The sequence below is a fragment of the Uranotaenia lowii genome, chromosome 2 (genome assembly GCF_029784155.1).
Source record: "Uranotaenia lowii strain MFRU-FL chromosome 2, ASM2978415v1, whole genome shotgun sequence".
In the NCBI taxonomy this organism is placed as follows: domain Eukaryota; kingdom Metazoa; phylum Arthropoda; class Insecta; order Diptera; family Culicidae; genus Uranotaenia; species Uranotaenia lowii.
The window spans coordinates 382,168,943-382,193,225 of NC_073692.1; the positions used below are offsets into that span (position 1 = coordinate 382,168,943).

General features: G+C 33.0%; 1 protein-coding gene across 1 annotated transcript; it reads right to left on the minus strand.

The window, feature by feature from the left end:
* Positions 1-2,854: 2,854 nt before the first annotated feature.
* LOC129747953 (uncharacterized) lies at positions 2,855-22,812 on the minus strand. The gene is made up of 4 exons (XM_055742386.1): positions 22,711-22,812; positions 22,484-22,650; positions 3,332-3,725; positions 2,855-3,276 (listed from the first exon to the last, which is right to left on the minus strand). Exons 2-4 carry the CDS (start codon positions 22,488-22,490, stop codon positions 2,874-2,876), a joined length of 804 nt encoding a protein of 267 aa, XP_055598361.1. The 5' UTR covers positions 22,491-22,650; positions 22,711-22,812; the 3' UTR covers positions 2,855-2,873.
* Between the last annotated feature and the right edge of the window lie 1,471 nt (positions 22,813-24,283).

Below are 24,283 nucleotides of genomic sequence, written 5' to 3' on the forward strand. Positions count from 1 at the left end.
AAAAGACAAAAAAAGACAAAAAAAGACAAAAAAAGACAAAAAAGACAAAAAAGACAAAAAAGACAAAAAAGACAAAAAAGACAAAAAAGACAAAAAAGACAAAAAAGACAAAAAAGACAAAAAAGACAAAAAAGACAAAAAAGACAAAAAAGACAAAAAAGACAAAAAAGACAAAAAAGACAAAAAAGACAAAAAAGACAAAAAAGACAAAAAAGACAAAAAAGACAAAAAAGACAAAAAAGACAAAAAAGACAAAAAAGACAAAAAAGACAAAAAAGACAAAAAAGACAAAAAAGACAAAAAAGACAAAAAAGACAAAAAAGACAAAAAAGACAAAAAAGACAAAAAAGACAAAAAAGACAAAAAAGACAAAAAAGACAAAAAAGACAAAAAAGACAAAAAAGACAAAAAAGACAAAAAAGACAAAAAAGACAAAAAAGACAAAAAAGACAAAAAAGACAAAAAAGACAAAAAAGACAAAAAAGACAAAAAAGACAAAAAAGACAAAAAAGACAAAAAAGACAAAAAAGACAAAAAAGACAAAAAAGACAAAAAAGACAAAAAAGACAAAAAAGACAAAAAAGACAAAAAAGACAAAAAAGACAAAAAAGACAAAAAAGACAAAAAAGACAAAAAAGACAAAAAAGACAAAAAAGACAAAAAAGACAAAAAAGACAAAAAAGACAAAAAAGACAAAAAAGACAAAAAAGACAAAAAAGACAAAAAAGACAAAAAAGACAAAAAAGACAAAAAAGACAAAAAAGACAAAAAAGACAAAAAAGACAAAAAAGACAAAAAAGACAAAAAAGACAAAAAAGACAAAAAAGACAAAAAAGACAAAAAAGACAAAAAAGACAAAAAAGACAAAAAAGACAAAAAAGACAAAAAAGACAAAAAAGACAAAAAAGACAAAAAAGACAAAAAAGACAAAAAAGACAAAAAAGACAAAAAAGACAAAAAAGACAAAAAAGACAAAAAAGACAAAAAAGACAAAAAAGACAAAAAAGACAAAAAAGACAAAAAAGACAAAAAAGACAAAAAAGACAAAAAAGACAAAAAAGACAAAAAAGACAAAAAAGACAAAAAAGACAAAAAAGACAAAAAAGACAAAAAAGACAAAAAAGACAAAAAAGACAAAAAAGACAAAAAAGACAAAAAAGACAAAAAAGACAAAAAAGACAAAAAAGACAAAAAAGACAAAAAAGACAAAAAAGACAAAAAAGACAAAAAAGACAAAAAAGACAAAAAAGACAAAAAAGACAAAAAAGACAAAAAAGACAAAAAAGACAAAAAAGACAAAAAAGACAAAAAAGACAAAAAAGACAAAAAAGACAAAAAAGACAAAAAAGACAAAAAAGACAAAAAAGACAAAAAAGACAAAAAAGACAAAAAAGACAAAAAAGACAAAAAAGACAAAAAAGACAAAAAAGACAAAAAAGACAAAAAAGACAAAAAAGACAAAAAAGACAAAAAAGACAAAAAAGACAAAAAAGACAAAAAAGACAAAAAAGACAAAAAAGACAAAAAAGACAAAAAAGACAAAAAAGACAAAAAAGACAAAAAAGACAAAAAAGACAAAAAAGACAAAAAAGACAAAAAAGACAAAAAAGACAAAAAAGACAAAAAAGACAAAAAAGACAAAAAAGACAAAAAAGACAAAAAAGACAAAAAAGACAAAAAAGACAAAAAAGACAAAAAAGACAAAAAAGACAAAAAAGACAAAAAAGACAAAAAAGACAAAAAAGACAAAAAAGACAAAAAAGACAAAAAAGACAAAAAAGACAAAAAAGACAAAAAAGACAAAAAAGACAAAAAAGACAAAAAAGACAAAAAAGACAAAAAAGACAAAAAAGACAAAAAAGACAAAAAAGACAAAAAAGACAAAAAAGACAAAAAAGACAAAAAAGACAAAAAAGACAAAAAAGACAAAAAAGACAAAAAAGACAAAAAAGACAAAAAAGACAAAAAAGACAAAAAAGACAAAAAAGACAAAAAAGACAAAAAAGACAAAAAAGACAAAAAAGACAAAAAAGACAAAAAAGACAAAAAAGACAAAAAAGACAAAAAAGACAAAAAAGACAAAAAAGACAAAAAAGACAAAAAAGACAAAAAAGACAAAAAAGACAAAAAAGACAAAAAAGACAAAAAAGACAAAAAAGACAAAAAAGACAAAAAAGACAAAAAAGACAAAAAAGACAAAAAAGACAAAAAAGACAAAAAAGACAAAAAAGACAAAAAAGACAAAAAAGACAAAAAAGACAAAAAAGACAAAAAAGACAAAAAAGACAGAAAAGACAGAAAAGACAGAAAAGACAAAAAAGACAAAAAAGACAGAAAAGACAGAAAAGACAGAAAAGACAGAAAAGACAGAAAAGACAAAAAAGACAGAAAAGACAAAAAAGACAGAAAAGACAAAAAAAAACATAAAGAAAACAAAAAATACAAATAACGCAATACAAAAGAAAAACAAATGACAACAATGAGATAAAAAGAAGAAAAAAGACAAAAAATGACAGAAAACGAGAAATATAACAAAAACGAAAAAAGAGCAAATTTTACAAAAATGATAAAAAATACAAAAAAGACTAATTAATATAACAAAATTGACATAATAAAAACGACGAAAATGAAAAAAAAAACACATAAGAAATTGCTTAAATGACTGAAAGCTAAAATCGGTCAAAATTTAAAAAAATATCTCAAGCGGGAGCCCAGGTGTTACGGTGATGAACGAGGGAACGAGACTTGAAACCCGACTGAATAAAGGACTAAAAAGACTAAAAAATTATATCCTTAGAAGAACCTTCAGGGTGTTTGCATAATAAATTCTCATAAACAATTTAAAACATTTCCAAACAGTAATAAACTAGAATTTATTCAAACATCGAAAGGTAGTTCTCGATATGGAACTTGCGTTTCAGATCCCGATTGCTCACAAACTGCACCGCTGCCGTTGTTTTATCATGCCTATGGTAGTAACTGCAATGCCGCACCCTCCGGAACTCCCTCAGGGCGGCCAACCGACTCATCATAACCGATTTCGTCCGAGAATGACGGATCGCATCATCCACTTCCTTCTCCATACAAGCCCGACACAGTACTCTTTCGGTTTTCAAGTTTTTCCAATAATCAACTTCCGGCTTTTTAGCGCAACACTGGCAGGTATCGAAGTTTTCCGGTTTGCAAAGCGTCCGGGTGGCCGGGATCACTTTGATGTGCGATCCGAACGAGTGCCGCTTGATGTCTTTCCGTTGTTTCGCGATGTACGTTCCCGGTCTGAAATTAATCAACTTAAATTAGGAAATCCCTTTAAAAAAGGAGCAATTCTTACCCAGGAACAGCTAGTTTGGGTTTCTCCTGCCACCGGCTAATGCTTGACCCAAAAGGTTTCACCGACGGTTTCAAGGGTTTAGTTTTATAAGCGTCATACTCCCCAATCGAGGGTCCGATAACTACCTCATCAGTTTTAAACCGAGGCGATGGGGATGCCATTGGTCCGAAGCCTCTTTTGCTGTAGATGCCGGCGTTCAGGGCCGGGTGGGACACCTTGCTAAAGTAGCTAATGTTATAGGAACCGGGGGCCAGTTCCGGGGCCAGCAGTTCCGGCATGGTTGCCCGCATAATGTTGCTCTGGGCCGGACCTTCCAGTGGGGCCGCCTCCCGAGTGATTGTTGAGCCGAAGCATAGTTTCGGCTGCGGGGGCCGTTGAATTACGTAGTCAAATCCTGGGAGTAGAAAAAAAAACTCATTTTCAAAATCGTGGCTCCAGAGACTAAAAACGGCATAAACTGAAACATCTAACACCGATCAAATAATGATCTGTTCGAGAATGTTTGCTTTTGCTTCCAATGATAGCGGGTGGTTTTAAAAATTATACTTGATTCCTTTATAATTTGAAGTGGAAGATAGTTTTCCGACGCATTTCTGACAATATATTTTTTTCCTTTAAAGCGGACATCTTTTCCCCTTTTTCGAACCACTCCGGTTCATGTTTGGAAGCTGAATAAGTTCTTGGAGTGTAATACGGACTACAGTTTTTTACCAAAAATAGGATCAAAACAAGAAAATACCATCGATGAACTATGATCTCTGAATAAAGAATTACTTAAAATTTGCAATCGTTGGTATTATATAAGGAGTATAAGTAAATAGAACATCTCATGGGTATAGGGTTCGTAGAAGAAAATTTAAAAAAAAAATAGAACGATGGTTCAAGAGACTAGGAATTTAAATCTTAATATATCTTTGGTTCGTTATTAGTACTAACAAACTTTTTCAAAAACGCAACGATGCAGATTATGAAGACTACGTCCAGCACGCTTAATAAGTGTTCAAAAGACTTGGCCACAGGATGCCTCGGAGTACCGTTGATTTGGATTATATTCAAAATATCGCTGAATCCATTACTACAGGTTCTACCTAGAAGCTCATAAATTACAAGAGTCGGTTTGTTTGGATTGGATATTTTAGGTGGATCGAACAAAATTTTAAGTTGTAAATCGGTTTTGGTCCTTTTTGGATCTATAAACTTCAGTAGGGGAAAGTCGGGTAAAACGAACACTTTCAGTATTCCGGAAATTACAATGTTTGGAAAAAATCTAATGATGGGAATATGTTTTCCTAAGTGTATTAACACTTTCGAGACCCTTTGTTGATTAAAGGGTGATACGGTCAAAATTTGGTCAATATCAACTCGACGTATTTCTTCCAAATTTGCATTAAAAAACCTGAACACCCCTCATTTTGAAGGTGTGTGTGTGTGTGTGTGTAGAATGTTGCTCCTATTTTGGTTTTTGGAATTCACTCTCCAGTTGTCAAAATGCTGTCCAAGGAAGAAGAGCAGCGTATCAAAATTTTGCTCGCGCATCGCGAAAATCCGATCTACTCGCACGGAAAGCTGGCAAAATCGCTAAAAGTTGCCAAATTAACCGTTACAAAAGTAATTAAAGTGTATGGGGAACGTTTGTCGACAGCCAGGAAGTCTGAATCGGGGGAAATCGAAAACCGGAAGCCGCTGAGACGACAAAGAGAGTTGCCGGTAGTTTCAAGCGAAACCCTAACCTCTCTCTCCGAGATGCCGCAAACAAGCTGGGTGTATCGTCTACAACCGTGCATCGAGCCAAAAAACGAGCCGGACCATCGACTTACCAGAAGGTAGTGACTCCAAATCGCGATGATAAACAAAATACGACGGCCAAAGCGCGATCCCGGAGGCTGTATACGACGATGCTGACGAAGTTTGACTGCGTGGTTATGGACGACGAAACCTACGTCAAAGCCGACTACAAGCAGCTTCCGGGACAGGAGTTTTGTACGGCAAAAGGATGGGGAAAGGTAGCAGATAGTTTCAAGCACATGAAACTGTCAAAGTTCGCGAAGAAATATCTGGTTTGGCAAGCCATCTGTACTTGTGGCTTAAAAAGCAGCATTTTCATAGCTTCCGGGACTGTCAACCAAGAAATTTACGTGAAAGTGTGTTTGAATAAACGTCTGCTGCCTTTCCTGAAGAAACACGGTTGTTCCGTACTGTTTTGGCCGGATTTGGCATCTTGCCATTACGGTAAAAAGGCCATGGAGTGGAACGCCGCCAACAACGTGCAGGTGGTTCCCAAGGACAAGAACCCTCCCAACACGCCAAAGCTCTGCCCAATTGATAAATACTGGGCTATTGTCAAGCGGAACCTAAAGAAGACCAAAAAAACTGCTAAGGACGGGCAGCAGTTCAAGGCAAACTGGCTTTCTGCGGCGAAGAAGGTGGACAAGGTGGCTGTACAAAATCTGATGGCAGGGGTTAAGCGTAAGGCCCAGCAATTCGGATTTGGAAAAGTGGAAGCTTAACTGAATATTTTTCCTGAATTTTATATGGGAGAGTGGGGAATCATGGGCCACTTTTTTTCGTTGTTCCATAACTTCTTTATTATAAAAGATAAAATGAAAATAAAAAATGGTATGGTTTTCTACATTTTCAAGGTATCATAAGGTATTTTTTTTTAATTTTTAATAAGTTATTTTCCCCAAATTCTGACTTTAAAAAAAAGCAATATTTTTTGAATTTTGAAAAATGGTGGGGAATCGTAGGCCACCAAATCCAAATTGACCAAATAACCTGCAAAGTTTATGAGTTGACCCAAAATTGTGATTTTCTAATTCATTTAGTTATTTAAAAGGAATTTCAGATGATGAAATAAAAAAGAGAGCTCTGTATGATCGCATAGATTCCAAAACCTGGCTCGCGAACGTTTTGGCAAAATTTCTTATATAGGATGGACAAAATATTTTTTATAACTCTTCATTTGACATAAGAAAACTTTGCAGATAGGTAAACATATTTTAAGTTCTGAATGTGTATAAAAACATAAAAATATAGATGATTCAAGATGTGTGGCCCACGATTCCCCACAAGCTATGATTTGCAAATTGGTTGCGTTTGTGTGACTTATTGATGTTCCATCAAAAATTCCTTTTCCACGAGAAGATTATGACAAACCTAAGATCATAAGCGTATGAGCATATTTTTGTTATGCATTTGAGGTTCCCCATCGATGAAATTAGCGGGTATTTTTTAATTATGTAAGTAAATTTTTCTAACTTTTTTAGCTTGATAAATAAAAGAAGCATATGAAGCGTATTTCAGTCAACAACATATAGGAATATATAGGAATATATGAGATTTTTATCTCAACACACATCTAAGATATTAAAAGTGGCCCACGTTTCCCCATGGCCCACGATACCCCACTTCCCCTTACTAATTAAACTTGAAAAAGAAATTAAATTTGATTTTTTAAATAAACGATTGCACCGATTTACACGCGTTTTCCCTTGACCAAACTTTGACCGTATCACCCTTTATTAGTCCTAACTTTATCACATTGTCACACAATGAGAAATTAAACTGCTCAATTGTGCGACGACGCGATCAAGATATACACTATTAAATTACCAATTTTAAGCTTTCCAAGAGCACCTGTAGAGTGTCCGTCCCGGGAATTCCCGAATCCCGGGAAATGATGGAAAAATCCCGGGAATTTCCGAGCATAATAAATTGAGCTAAATTTTCGTAAAATTACACTACTAAATTAGAAAAATAGGCCATAGTCAGTAAGAAAAATTATGGTTCCACCTTTTTTTTTCCACAATTAATCAAAATCAATGTAAAACATAATATATGCATACAATTTATTAGATTGGCTTAATCATATTAGTTTAACGCAGTAAAAAAAAAATTTTTACTGCTTAAAACTACCATTATTTTGCCAAGAAAGCTAATATTATAATTTATTTCATGTAGTTCTTTCGAATAAAGGGATTTATATTAAATCATTATTGTTTTAACCATCTGCTGCATGAATTATGGCAGAAATAAAACAATTTTTTCGTTGGTGGAAATAACTTTGTTAACCTCTGAGAAATTTATGCAAATGAAATCGAAATTCTTTATAACAGTTTTATTTGATTAAAAAAGTTTAAAGTTGAACAAATAGTAACAATAGTTTGACAGTTAATAGAACACGAGTGGGGTTGCCAGTTTTTTCACTGGATTGGATCTTATTTCGTTGAATCAATTCTTGTATAAATTAGACCCAAGAAAAGACCACGGATACAGGTGTTCTAAAGCTAGTGTAGCCTGCTGAGATACAGTAACTTTACAAAAATAGGACTTATTGAACTTTTGCCATTCAAACTGCAATAACTCAGAAACCATACAATGCCTAGTATTGAAATTTTGTAGAGTGATTGTTGATGAAGAAGTATAAACCCAAACAACCAAAAGTGCCATCGAAGATCTTCATCGGATTGCGGGCATTGAATCTATCGAAGAGATGCCCAACGACATCATTTCCAACTCCAGAGGCAAATCGATGCAGTCTTCCATCGCAGAGATTCATTCTCTCTATAATTAGTTTAATTTTAGGATAGTTTTAGTTTTTAGTTGTAAGTTTAAAATATTTTTGACATTACAGGATGTTCTCCTACATAAAAAATAGTTGATTGCGCTCAGCGAATTTAAGTCGAATAAATAAATTTTAGTGATTAGTTAACTATAGGGCTCTGGATAGTTCATTATTGAATTGAACACCTATGTAATTTAATGTAATAATCTATATATATAAAGGGCCATTTCTGTATGTTTGTTTGTTTGTTTGTTTGTTTGTTTGTCCTCTATAGACTCAGCCGTCTTAAGAGCTAGAGGTCTGAAATTTGGCATGGATGCTCATTAGGACCGGGAAGGATGAAAAATGTTTTTAGATTTTCGGATGACCCCTTCTGAAGGGGGTCGTCCATAGAAGACAAATATTGATTTCGCGATATTGACGTTACTTTTCGTCGGATCGTGTTGAAAAATTGCACATGAGTGTTTTGAAAGACAAGAAATCGATTTCAGATGTCAAATTATGTGTAAGGGATCGTCCAAAGGGGTCGTCCATATTAACTGTTCGCTGTTTTTGCGATATTGACGTTATTATACATCGTATCCAGATGAAAATTGGTAAACGATAGTTTTGAGTGACGTTGAATCGATTTGAGGTATCAAATTCAGTGTAAGAGGCCGGCAAAAGGGGTCGCCCATATTAAATTTTCAGTATCTTAGTGATATTGACGTTTTTATACATCGGATTGGGATGAGAATTTGCACATATGAGTTATAAGGGACAAACAACTGATTTCACTTATCCAAACTAAAATCAGGGGTCGGCCAAAGGGGTCGTCCATATTAACTAATAACTGTTCATTCGAGATTGTCGTTATTATACATGGGATTCAAACGAAAATTGGTACACGAGAGTTTTGAGAGACGAGCAATAGATTCCAGGTATTAAATTCTGTGTAAGAGGCCGGCAAAGGGGGTCGTCCATATTAACCTTTCAATATTTTTGCAATATCGTCGTTATTATACATCGGATTGGGATGAAAATTTGCACACGGTAGTTTTCAGGGACGAGCAATCGATTTCAGATGTCAAATGTTTTACCAGGGGTCGACGAAAGGGGTCGTCCATATAAATTAATTTTTCACTATTTTTAGCAATATTAACGTTATTAAACAATGGATTGCTTTGAAAAGTTTGCATACGGGAGTTTTGAGGGAAGGGCAATCGATTTCAGATATCAAAGAATGTATAAGAGGTCACCGAAAGGGATTTAGCTTTTTGGAAATAATTGCGTTGTTATGCAACGGTTGAGTCGAAATTTATACACGGAGTTTTTAAGGCACGGTCAATTGATTCCTGATTTCAAATTTAGTAGCAGACGACAGACAAAGTGATCGTCCAATATTTGTGCAATGATTACTTAACAATGACTTCAGAAGTGCATCTGGAAAATACTTGCAAATGGCTTTCATACAAACTGTTCATGAAATATTCCAAGTTGAAAGCGAAACGGAGTTCGTATGGGATCAGCTAGTGTAATATAAATGTAATGATGAATTGGTACGAATAAAACCATATTAAAAAAACCAAAGGTGCCATAAAACAGGTACGAAAAAACTTATTCAGCCCCATCATTGATCTGAAATGCGATCTATGAAGCTAAAATTTAACCTCTTATTGATACTTTAAGTTCCGAAACAAGTCTTAATGACCTCTTATTCAGCTTCCAGCGACCTTTTAATTCAGCTTCCCAAAAATCTTGAGCGCAGATTGATCTGAGAGAGGGAAAACGACACGGGCACGGGGACGCGGACGATGCACACCATCTCATCTTCCCACATGCCGTTTCTGCTCAGGAAGCTTTTTCCTGAGCACGAACAGCAGGAGACAATTCCGTTCGTGGAAGCACCTTGAATCCAATCAGATGCTGCTCATTTGTCTCGAGCTTTAGCTCTAAGGTTGATGTCATGCTTGGGAGACAAGCATAGCTTTGCCTTCTGTGTTCCAATAAGAAAGCAAAGCAAGGCATTGGTATGTCATACTGGTGTTTTGAATTTCACCACAAATCATCACTTTTCTACATCTGCTAATGCTTGGAATCGTCTCCTTTCTTTCGGGAGCCATTAAAAACTTATCAAATTATGATCCGGATTGCGAGAATGCCGAAATTTCAACCGACAAAAATCCTTGCAATTTTGCGGGAATAAGAATTCATGAGAATTTTCTCATCGATTAAGATATTATTTAGTTTATTATCACAAATTCGGACGGATCTTCGAACTATTGTGCTTAAAACCCGAAATCACTGCTTCAAACTGAGAAAAACAATATTCCCATTGGATTTCCTACTTGTCGCGCTACAAAACACCCTTGCATCAGCTTTGTCGCGCTTTCCAGTTTTTTTTTGGGATTTTAAACCAGTTGGTTTATTCATCCCCACAACAAGTATACCAGGTCTGCACTACCAGCACTTAAATATGTCGTGTGGATAGGACGTGTGGCCTCAGTATAACCACTGACCATACTGACTGGACACTCGATTTCGTTTGTTGGATAATTTTTCCAACAGTACGCAATATCGATTCCAGAGTTCGCATCGATCGATTTGAAGGAATGCTATCCCAGATAGAAAGTGTCACCCAAAAATAAAAAAAGGATAAAATCGGGCTACACAGATACATTTTTCATACAGGGCATTTTTTGTCAAATTTGGCCGGTTCCTGCAAAATTTGGCAAGAAAAATTAGCCAGAAAATGGTAAAATTTTTGTTCTAGGTGTCATGTCAGTGTGATCAATGGTATAACAGCACCCTAAAGCGGGCCATAGACTACACAACATTTGCACAAATGCGATGATATTCGATGACATTCTGTCGCTGTGAATACGATTTGCATCGTGTATGGCACTGTTTGAATGAGCGCACAAACGGTTTGAGTAACATCGTTCGGGATCGAAATATTTTGTACAAACAACCCTCTGTGGCATAGTGTATAGTGCTGTTTGTGCACAATTCAGGCCATTTACTCAGCCCCAGTCGCGCTGGTGGGGGATTTTATTGTAACTGTTGCTGTTTTCGCCAGCAATCGTTTGTGTTCGCGTGAAATATGTTTGTATAGTGTGTGGGCGAGCATAAAATCAAATAATCATGGTGGAATCATCAAATTTGCACAAGCCGTTTGTGTACTCTATGGCCCGCTAAAATTTGTTAATTTTGTCAATAATTTTTTTCTTTGTCAGTTTTATCAATTTTGTTAATTTTGTTGGTTTTGTCAAATTTGTTAATTTTATAAATGTGGTCAATTTTGTCAAATTTTTTCCTTTTTTCACACATGCGAGATATACATGGAGTATCGATAGCGAGAAATTTATTATATTTACGGTTTATGTTCTTTCTTTCTTTGATATCACATGTTTGTCTAATACTTCCCATCACCTTTCAAAATGTATTCATTTTCAGGTACCAAGACGATTTCAAAATATTTGATTTGATTTCATTCATGTCAATTTTGTCAATTTTACCATTTTTTTTATTTTTGGTCAGTTTTAATAAGTTTGATTATTGATGTTAATTTTGTGAAATTGGTAAATTTTACCATTTATGTTAATTTTGTATTTTTTTATCTTATTTGTCAATTACGAAAATTTTTAGGTTTTGCTTATTTTGTCAATTTTTATTGTTCTGTTTTAAATTTTCTATTTTTATTAAAGATATCTAAATTGGCAAAAATTACAAAATTGAAAACTTAACCAAATTGACAAAAATGCGAAAACGACGAAATTGAAATTATTAACAAAATTTTCAAAATTGGCATCATTGTTAATTCGACCTATCTCGGACTCTACGTTACCGAATCGGATTTTACTCCGGCGATTGTAATTTTCCCTATTTATGTTTTTAATATACTCGGTTTCTTCAGTGCAGAGGTAAATCCAGAGGACAAACGTTAAATTATTTGAAACACATGGTTGGGCATCTTTTTTTTCAAGTGTATTCTTAATTCTCATTTTTAAGATTCCATATGCTATTACTCCAAAGAGAGTTCATTGGATCATTTCACAGAAACGATATCATACAGGATATTCCAGGATCTTAAAAATCACCAATGATTTTGAAATAAAGTTATTTATTTCAAAATTATAATAATTTCAAATACCTTCATCTTATATAAAATTAAGAATTTTTATATTTTTCATATATTTTTTCAATGTTTTAATCATAACTTGATGGTTTAGAATTAAGAAAATTTTCATTTGATTTTGTATAATATGTATGATTTTGTATAACATATAATTAACAGTCTTAAGAAAGGCCACAATCCACTGTCAAGTGTATTAAATCGTGTTTTTACAAATAAGAATCACAACCAATTTCTGAGGTAAAGTTCAGTAGATATTTGTTGTTATGAATTCGATTATTGAATCTCAAAAGGTGGCTCCAGAGACTAAAAATTATATTTTAGAGTGCATCAGTACCTGTCAAATTAGAAAGCGTTCCGTAAAAAACACACTGTCTTTTGCTTCGATTCCGAGCGCGACACGCTTTTTCCCGAAATACATCAAACTTAGAATTGAGATTTTCCCGATTTCCTTTACGGTGTTTGTTAAGCGTCAAAAATCTAACCTCAAGCTTTGAGGCACCCTTAAATCAAGTACGCTTGAACTACAATTTTGCACAGGACAGTTTTTATGCCATTTTTGAAATTCGTCATGGCCATTTCGGCTGCCACCTACATATTCGGTAAAATAAGTCAACGAGTACTAACCGAATTCGTTACACTTTTTCAAAATCAACTGGTATTCCTTCCTTCCTTCTCGCTCCAGCAGCCGCTTAAACTCGTTATTCTCGAACATATTTGATCCGGTTAGCACTTAATCCTTTCCTAATCAATCAACATCCAAGTGTTCGACAGCTTTCCAATAGATGTCAATCATGAATCAATTAGGACTCTTTTCTTGGGGCCTATCGCTTATGCTGATCCGAAACTTTCAATCCCTCAACACTATCGAAGACCTCGTCGCACCTCAAAGAACCTTTCGAAACTGAATTCAATAAGTCTTTCAACTCGGAACGGGAGCTCCAGGCTGCGTTCGGGGTTCTTGAAGAAAAACTTGTTGTTAAACATTCCAAAAACTGTACTGCGAACCTACCTTCCAAACTTTTTTATGACTTATTTATTTTTTCCTCCCACAACGAACTGGTCGGACATTCCTCCGGTGGTGCTGACGGCGCCTTGCGGAAGGGTATGGGTATTGTCTTTCCACGAAGACTTTTCCAGCAAAACGGAGAGAAAAAAATTCGAAGATAACAAATTGTCTGTTGTGTGTTCCGGATACGTTTTTATTACTGTACGATCCGCCCCCCGGGACTCGCATATCTAAATTGATGTCCCAATAAAAGCGGATTACAAAGCTTTCCTTTTTATTCCTAAACCGCCATGGTTATGGTTCAGTTTTGGTATACAGTGACTTTCAAATTTTTGCTTTCAGAACAGACGCAATGAAAAGGAAAATGCTTCCTCATTGTAGTTTGATGGAAACTTGGATTGCAGTTTAACTTTACTGTTGTCTTTAATCCATTATTATTTATGAGCCTTGAAACGATTGTTGTGGGTCTTTCGGAATTGAATATTTATATTTTTTAACGATTTTTTTCATTCCGACATATGGAAATTGTCTTTTCATTTCCTAGATGACTATTGTTAATCTTTGTAGCTCACTGTCATATCCTTCTTCCCACAGAGTAGTAAAAGCAAATCAGCGGAGCCGAAATTGAATCACTCCTTCTCCGTAGGACTTTCTTCGCTTTTGATTGATTGCCGAAAATTCAACAATTGATTTTGTTTGTTTTGGCATTACCGTTAGGAAAGTGAACGATTATTATGGTTCCGGCGAGATAGTTTTGCATATTTATACGGTTCTACAATGTCGCTGGCAGTTGTCCTTACAATGTTTATCAATAATGGTTCAAGGCAAGTGTACCAGAATTCGGAGGCTTGTACAATTTTGTTTCTGATTCGTGACCGGATTATTATATATTATTTACTGTGTGCTTAGAAATTTTTAATTTTCGGTAAGAGGTTATTCGTTATTCTTCAAGTTTTGTTCAGCCAATAAATCAATATTCAAAAACGAAAACCTCAATAAATAAAATTAGGTGGCAGCAAAAAATGGTCATGTCGAATTTAAAAAAACCGAACATCCATTTACACCTGGTTGACTGACCCAAGTAACTGACCTTTTGAAATTTTTTATTTCAATCGGACGTGATTTCGAAGTGCTTCAAAAATCACCTAACGAATCTCGGAAATATTTTTTTTTATAACAAATGATTTTTTATTGGCATAAAATGTCGAAATCTGGTGTTATTTCAAGAAAAACAAAATTCAGAAGGGATCTAAAACTTATTTTTTTACTATAGTGGTCTAGAAAATTAAATAAAATATTTAGAAAAACGCATTCTAGGAGAAATTTTGTCAGTTTAAATTTTTTACTGTCATCTAACGCAGAGTTTCAAACAAAACACATTTTAAATAGCTATCAAACATAAAATAATCGTAAAAAAATATTGTAAAAAATTTAAAATTCCACGACTGGAATAAGATAAATTTATAAAAATTTTAGAAATGACATAAAATTTAAAAAAATACAAAATGCACAGAAATGACAAGTATAACAGAAACGACAAAAATGACTAACATGACCAAAAATGAGGAACAAAAAAAAGTCAGAGCACAAAAATGAAAAAAAAATCACAAAAATGAAAGCAATATTGAATGAAGGTAGTACCGAGAGCCATATTGGATTTTTTGTGACGTCACTGTTGCCAAACTGCAAAGCACATCGAAGAACTGAATTGATTTCCAATTTCATTTGGATTGTGTTGTAATGGCACTATTTAGTTATACTTTGAGGTTTCTTGGTGTTCTATAAACTGCAATGTGTATTATTCTTGAATTTGTTATTGAATGCACTGTCATGCTTTATGATAAACGAACAAAAATAGTAATTTTCCCCTTTCAAAAGGACTTTTTGGTCGTTAATGGCAGTTCACCTCATTGTCGTGGTTTAAATCTAACATGGTGTACCATATAAATTTCTAATTTAAAAGAATTAACCCCAATTAACCCATTGTTACCTTTGTTTACTAAATTCCAATGAAAAATTGTGGTTTGGTTTGAAAAATACTATTTTTGGTAGTTTTATTTTATTGAGGATTCAAAACTAAACTGATTTCAACATTTATAAGCCAAATTTTGAACTTATTCTCAAGTTTTGCAAATTACCCCAGCATTATTTTAACTTCAATCGTCTGAATTAAAGCAAAACAACACTTACATCCAACTTTTTTAGTAGAAGAGGAATATTTCTAGAAATCTATGCATTCCATGCAAGTTAAAAAAATTCTGCAGATTTGTCGGATTGCTAACAAAAAGAAAATTTTCCATATAAATTTACAGATTTTTGGCAACAGTGATGTCACAGCCGGTATCAATATTGAAACAGGGCTGCATCGGCACTACCTTCTTAAATATTCCTTGACATAAATGACAAAAATTGCCTCAACGGCAAATCAATAACTGAACAACAAAAATTACACAAACGAAAGATATGACAAGAATAACAAATTTTGTCAAAATGGAAAAATTGTTATTTTTGTAATTTTCATCATTTGGTCATTTTTGTCATATTTTCATATTTTCATATTTGTCTTTAATCTTTTTTTTTTGTCAATTTTGTTATTTTTCCTCATTTGTAATATTTATCGTTTGGTCATTTCTGTGATTATTGTCGTTTCGTCACACACAAATAATCTGCACATCGTGGCTACGTGAAAAGCTATATAATTTTTATCCAATTGATTTTCACGTAGATCATGGGTGGAGAACATTTTCAACAGGCAGGCCAAATTTCAAATATCAGATTTGCTGGTGGGCCAAAAAACAAATTGTTCTGGAATATTTAAAGAAGACGAAAAAAAAACAGATTTTAGAATACGCTATAAAAAAAATCTGCTTAGGTCACATTTCATCATAAAAAGACATTTTTACAAATTTAGCTTTTTTTTTGTTGAAAATAGTAGGAATATTACACAATACGAAATGATTCATCCTTCCAAAGTTATGTATGTACGTAAATCTTTTCAAAGGTTTATTTTCTCGGTTTATTCATCCCATAAATGTCAAATCACGTCATTACAATGGACATTACGCCAATTTTATGGTCTTTAAATATTTAAAAAAATTACCGCGGCTTTTCCAAGGATTTTAAGTTCACTGTTCCCCTAAAAAAATTGTAGGTACGTATTTCAAATTAAAAAAATAACTGCAGAATGGAATTGATGAAAAAAGTAACGTTCATAAGCTTTTGACATATGAAAGAAACTTTAGAAATTACTAAAATTAACTTGATATTTCCAAAGTACGTAAAGTAAAAATGTTGCTGCCTTTCTGAGAGATTTGTTAGTATCAAACTTATTCTTGTTGAATTGTACTACCCAACTGTCAATTCTGTTTAGATATTCATTATCTATGTACATTAGACTGAGTCTCAAACCCTGGGGTCTTAAAAGCTTCGTCTTGGTACAAAACTCATCCATGATTTTTTGCATAATTTTTAAGTAACGTTTATATTAGTAAATTTGAACTTTTATGTTGGTATGGAAAAATTGAATATTTTGTACCTACTGAAAAGCAACATCATTTTTGTTTCTTCTGTGGAGCCGAGCCAGCTGATGGTTTTTGTGCCAATTTATAAATTTCCCAAAGGAAATTTTCCGCTTAACAACTTTTTGCAAGACCGTAATGTCGTATTTTATTAGGCAAAAAAGTTATAAGCTGCTCAACAGGTGTATGTCTTTTGGCATTGATATACAATAAATTCAAATGACATCACTGCTGGAGCCTCGCAAAGTATTGCAAGAAAAGTAGTCTCGCAATACCTCGCTAGGCACCCAGCAGTGATGTCAACTGAATTACTTGATTATCAATGCGAAAAGACATACACCTGTTGAACAGCTCATAACTTTTTTGTCTTATAAGATACGAAGTAACGATCTTGGAAAAAGTTGTTCAGCGGAAAATTTCCTTCAAAAAATTTATAAATTGGCACAAAAACCATCAGCTGGCTCGGCTCCACAGAAGAAACAAAAATGATGTTGATTTTTCAGTACAAAATATTTTATTTTCCCATACAAACATAAAAGTTCAAATTTACTCATATAAACGTTACTTGAAAATTCTGCAAAAAATCATGGATGAGTTTTGGACCAAGACGAAGCTTTTTAGACCCCAGGGTCTAAAAAAAAGGAGAAATTCAAAAATGACCCCAAATCGACTCAGTCTAATGAACATAAATACAGAGCACTTTGCCTTTTAAAAGCTACTTGAATTTGGTTTGATTTTCATAGATTTACCCTGTTCGGTTGAAGCTTAAAAATGAAAAAAATAGAAATCATTTACAAAGTAAAGTTTCGATATTTCATCATTTGAAAAAGTTTTTAAATTTTTATGAATGGACGAAGTTGGCGGAATAGAATTTAATTAGAATAGTTGAAATTGTATTTAAAATATAAATTTAATTGTGATGTGGATATGGTTTGATGATTTTTTTTACGATTTTTAAACGATTTTGTTATGATCTTACTATCTTTCTGAGGCTATCATAATTCCTTAATATTAAAATAAGAGTCCGCTTGAAAGATCTTCATACCAGTGATATGTAGTCATCAAAAACTAATAAGAAAATTTAGGAAAATATGTGATCGAATGTACATATAAAGTGTCATATACCATACAATTACCGTACAATTTTGATTATTTAAAAATTGTAATTGAAGCCCTCGGAGCCAAAAGGGTATTGTTGCATCCAATCTCTTTCAAGCTTCTGTTCAAAATAATGCGTATTAAATAAAATTAATAATTACTTCAAGACACATTAAAAATCGATGTGATGCAAAAAAAGCTTAGGTTACGTGAAAAATACCTTTTAAAAAGTTAAAAATTATTTTGCGTGTTTTTGTCATTTTTAACATTTTTGGTCATATTGGTCAGATTTTTGTCTTTTTTTAAATTTTGTTATTTCTGAAAACGACAAAAAATACAGAAATGACAAAAATGACAATATGATCTTTATTGTCATTTGTGTCGCAAAAATGTAAGAAAAATAAAAAATGAAAATCATGACAGAAAATACAAAAATTAAAAAAAATGACTAAATTTCCGGAAAATTAAATATTACTTCAAAAATACAAAATATAAAGAATGGCAAAAATGACGAAAATGGAGGAATGACAAAAATGAGAGACTACAAAAATTATTTCGATAACAAAATTATCTTAAAACAAAAATTATAAAAATTACAAAAACGACATAAATAAATAAAAACCAAGATAACAAAATGAGTAAGTAGACAAGAATGATGAAATTGATGAGAATGCCAAAAATGACAAGAATTTATGTAGTGACAAAAATGAAAAGAAAACCAAAAATGATGAAAAAACAAAAATTACGAAAATGACACCGCGTTAAGGATCGTGAATAAATCCAATCGGAGAAACACCGGGTTCGGCATACTATTTTACAACACTCGTTGGACGAAATTTTACAGATCCAGTATCTTTGAACTACTTTAACTAGTGTTGTGTTCAATTTTGTAGAATAAAGTTTCTTTATCAAATTTATATCATTTAAGTTATGCTTCTGAAAGTAGCAAATTCACGGCAAGCAAAAAAACGAGAATTCTTGTAATTGAAAAATTTTAAAAATTACAAAAATGTAAGAAATAATTAGAAGGACAAAAATGACACAATTGACACAAAAAAAAACATTTATAAAATGACAAAAATGGCAGAAACGACAATAGTGACAAGAATGACAGAAAATACACAAATGTCTACAATTAAATCCTAATTCTAAAATCCTAATAACAAAATGGCTTTAAAATACAAAAATTACAGAAACGACAGGAATTGGGGAATAATTAAAAAGAAAAAAAACGATAAAAATGCCACAAATTACATAATCCGCATAAATGCCCTAAATAGAAATAAAATTACAAAAATGACAAAAAGATAAAGAATTAAGAATTGGCCAAATTGATAATAAAGACAAAATCGATCAAAATTAAAGAATCGGAAAATGACCAAAATGATAAAAATAACGATTTTAAAAGATGTCGAAATTGCCAATATTGTCACAAAAGACAAAAACTGACGCATATTACAAAAATTACAAACTGACAAAAAGACAAAACAAAAATGGCAAAAATGAGAAAGAATGACAAAAATGGCAATTTGAATAAACTTTCAAAATTAACAAAAAGTACAAAAACAATAAAAAATGAAGAATTCCAGGAACTACAAAAATTAACAAAATAACATCAATCAATGTCAAAAATGACGAAAGTTCAAAGTTGGCAAAATTGATGGAATTGATTAACAATTTTACCATTCTTTACACATTTGAAGCTTGGTTCATTTGGACACTTTTTTTGCTGATAGCTTATTTCCTAGTAATCGGACTTGCAAAATTTTAACAGCATTTTGATGCCTATGTACAAAAAGTACTAATCTGCCGATATTTTTTTAAATTTAAAATATACACAATTTTTCTTAAGAATCATCATAAGATTAGATTTTTTTCCTTCATAGAAAGAATTTCGATCAATCGAATGGTTTAAGAGATACACGCATTCGTAACTGCCCCATTTCTAAATAAACTAAGCTTTACCAAAATTGAGAAAATTAACAATTGATAAAAATGACATTTTGGACGATAATTACAATGGTACAAAAATAAAGAAAGTGAATAGATTTTAAAACTGACAAACTTTTGTAAAGTTTGAAATTTTATCTCTTTTTATTTGTAGTGTTTGTAATATTTATAGTTTTTGTCAAGATAGTCATTCGTTTTAGGGGTTTCCACCTTTGTCATTTCTATTCCTATTTATAATATTATTGTCAGTTTTTTTCCTTTTTTAGTATCTCGGCTGCGTTAAAATTTCTTGAATTTATTTTCATTCCTTTTTTGGAGTTTTTTCAATAAAAAAAACAGAAGAAGGAAGAAAAGACAAAATTATCTCGGAGAAAATGAATTTTGGAAAACATTAAAAAAATTTATGAAGGATTAATCGCCGTAATTTATATTTGTAGATTTAATTTTTTGGCCTAGCGGTGAAAAGTGATGTCCTTTCCCTACTAAAAAGGACATCACTTTTCACCGCTAGGCCGATAAATTAAAACTACAAACATTAAAAATTATTTTCTGGTCTCGATCTATCGAGATCTTCTGGAAATGATGTTTCTCTTGAAGCTTAAATTAATGACAAATACTTCATCAAAGGACCGCATTCCGATTTGCATAATGATAAAAAGTTTATTCGGCCTTCGGAACGCTTGAGCTTTTAGAAGGCTGGCAACTCAACTGGGAACTCGCAACGTTTCTTACAAAAGCCTAATGCCAATTAAACTTCCCTGAATAACCTGTTGACAACGATGATCCACTTGAGGGGTTGTCAAATGCTGACTATAGGATTAACATAAGGTTGTCAGGTTGCCCGGTTTTATCCGGTTTTGCCCGGATATTTGTTACTAAATTTGAAAACAGTCCGGCCCGGCCCGGTTGCCCGGATTTTTATTTGGCAAATTAAACAAAAAAATAACAACAAACAACTCCAAAACGAAATTTTTTGAGCTAGTTTTATAAAAATAATCATGAAAGGTTTTTGGAAGCCTAAAATACGGTTCAAGATCTATTGATGAGTTTTGATAAAAAAAACAAAATTTCATTTTTTTCTTGATTTTTGTGGAGAAGTTTCTGAAATTTGACAAAATTTGCCCGGATATTGTCCGGATTTATGGTCGTCAATCTGAAATCGAATGCCCGTATTTTGCTAGTTTTTTATATAAAAATTGCCTGGTTTGTCCGGCCCGGATACGTGCTGAAAAAATTCTGGCAACCTTAAATTAACAGCAACTCGTACAAAATTGCACAGACCAGCAATAGGGTCTGCAGAATGGTTTATCACTTGACCAAAAACGGCGAGACAGGAACAATAATAAAAAATATTGTTTTTTCAATATACATATTAACAATCAACTTAACGATACCGGCAAGTTTTTTTTATCTATTGGTACACTTCTCAATGTGAGATGCTACTATAGGCTCTAAATTAGATGAGTTCTATCATAAGGAAGGATTGCCACAGCCGGATTTTTCTGCAAATAAGTCAGACGATAATTGTTCTTCAAAATAAAATGACACATATATTTTTCCGGACTGCATCTGAACTTGACGCGAATTGCGTTTGTTACGTGTTGTTATTTTTATGAGAAGGTTTTGCATTCGGATTTTGAATTTGGAGTTAGAAATATGAATCTAAAGTCTTAATCCGGCAACAATTAAGCAGAGTCATATAGTAGGTCCTTATTCGCGTTTATCAAATTTTAAAACGATAGGCGTGTGTCAAATTCCCCGTCCGCCTCAATCACCCTGGGACATATTGGGTGTTGTATTTCCCCACCCATTATTTCACCCATTATAGTTCTACTTATCTTCAGCTCAACACGGGACATAATTCATGTTCGAAAAACTTGAACTCCAAAAATCCACCTCCCTCTGTGTATGGAGAATCATACATACACCACTTTTGAAGATACCTGAGCGTTATTAGACTGTGTCACGCAAAGCCATGTGGTCTTCGAACGGAACCAAAATGCCACCGGATTCCTTTCGTACTTTTTAGGTGCCCGCTCTGAATGCCAACAACAATATTTGTTTTTCCTCCTAAAAGAGTTTTTTTAATATAGCGATGGCTCCAGAGAGCTAGAGTATTGCTATAAATATATCAGCGGTTGATAGCTACTTTTAGTTTGAAACATTGACTTGCAAACTTTGGCAAACATTCCGTTAGACAGTTGTTGGCCCAGTTTTTTTTCTTTTCTATATCAAAATGTTCTGACGATGTTCCAGATTTCGGGGTCGGATGATTAATTGTTCCTGGCCTTGAAAACTGCAACCATTACCTTCGACCATAAAGAAAAGTTTTCTGGGAGTTGAGAATAACAAAAATCGACATGAAGCTTTCAAGTTTGTCCTTATTTTTAAAGTGACATTAAAAAGTTGCCGAAACTTTAAAGATAGAAAGTTCAAACAAACTATTAATGCCGTTTTCGTTAATCTCCACTCGCGCAGGGCAAAACTTTTTCTGAATAAACAAGCAGAATCGTTACCCGGGACGATGCAAATATATGGTTGCTATACTCACCCTTATGCTTACCCTCAACACTGACAACTTTTACGGGGTGCAACCGCCTGCTTGAGGTTCAAATCTCGGGCAAAAATAGTGGACTTCTGAATTAATAACCGAACATAATAACAGCAGTTAGGGCAAAACTCGTGGGTAACTAGGTTGCCACTGCCAATAAACGAAAACACTATAAGTCTTAGTTAAAAAAATAGAGGTGAGAATCAAATTTCATTTTTTTTTCTTTTAAACTTTTAAAATTTGGGTTCCACAAGGGTTCTTCCTCTGCTTTCTAAAAATAAAATCCAGGCCCCAAATCCGTTTATCGATAACTTATTTAATGAATAGATGCAAGGAACAAAATCTCACCTTCCATTAGCCGGGGAGTGTTGATGGTAGTTTCCGAACACTATTTCCGGAAGCTTTCTGCACGCACAAACTTCAAAAACTTTACGCATGTTAAAAGGTTTCCCGTTCCATTCCAACGGTGTGCCTACTGCGTTTCCACTTTTCCACGCAAATATCCGCACTCAATCCTGTCGAGAAACTTAAATCAAACTTCCGATGGAGACGCTTGGTTGTTTTGTACTACCTACACTATTTTTTTTCAATTTCAGCGTTGGATAATTTCAGGTGTCGGAAACGGAAAGCGAATTTAACCAGTTGGAAGACTGAAAGTGAACTGTTCCGAGAGACTCACCAGCGACGATGCAACAGTCTCGTCTGGTCTTGTCTGGTGCTGGTGGATTTCTTGATTCGCGAAAATCAACAAATCGTGATTCTCATACACAGGCGAACACGAAGGACCAAAAACTTGGACCACGCCACGTGTCTGTGTATGTTGTACTTACCCATGAGCAATGAGGACCTCTGCTCCTGGCCTGGTACAAGTTCGCAGAAACGTGTGCAAAAATTCGACCTACTTATTCTGCTCCTTCAACATTTGCATTTTGTCAGAGGTACACGACTCTCTCGCGTAAGTGAAGACTGTCAGTAGCATATTGGTTATTTTTACGAAAATAGCAAAGCCAAAAGTGCCTACCATAACTAATGTTGGTTGGAATATTATGTGTCTGCCAGCCTAGGATATTTTTAGTTATCATCATAATGGTTAATCGATCTTATTTACTTCGGCCCTCGTCTGTACTCGAAGTATGATATGAAAACCCGAATGACCAATCAATCAACAAAAATTGCAAAAGAAGGGTTTTGACATAATACATTCCACACGAAATGTATCCTAATAGTCAACTCATAGTGTTTACTATAGTCTCTTTAGTCATAATAAAGGAAATAAGATCTGTCAAAAGTTAGGTGAGATTGAAAGCTGTATCCCATCCAAATTTGTCAGCTCTTGAATCGCCTATGGCAATGGATGGTAAATTTCATGATCGAAGTCAAACATTTTGTGGATTTGCCCAAAACACTAATCAGTGTAAAATTTCAGTAGACTCAAAACGCTTAAACTTTCGATTTTTTTTTTTTTAAATCGAGAAAATCGAAAAAGAAAATACTTTTATGCCAAATGATTTAAATGTTAATAACACTTCAAAATTTGTTGTTATTTCGAAACCACAAAAAATACCTTTAGGTTTCTATGGGTTTTTCTATGGAAATTCATCAGCATTTGCTTGAAATTTTACGGAAAACACCAAGTTTCAACAATTTTGCATTTTTGCAATATGACAAAAAATATCAAAATGACCAAATGATAAATAATTACAAAAATATAAAAGTAACAATACTTACCAAAAATATCAAAAATGGCATAGATATCAAAATTACGAAAATCGCAAAGATGACAACATTGCCATAATAAGAAAAAACAAGAACCAAGAAGGACATATTACGAAAATAAAAATATATATATCCAAAAATCGTAAAAATTTCAAAAATTATTTAAATTACACCTTTAAATTAATAAAAATGTCAAAATTCAAGCTAAAAAAAATGACAAAAAGTTGACCAAACTGACCAAAATGACAAAAAATTGCCCATACTGGCAAAAAATAACGAAAATGACTAAAACGACAAAAATTACAAAAATGAAGAAAACGACAAAAATTACTAAAATAACAATAAAGAAATACGAAAATGACAAATGTTAACCAATAATGAAAAAAAAAACAAAAATAATGAAAATGACTTAGGCCGATGACATAGTGAGAG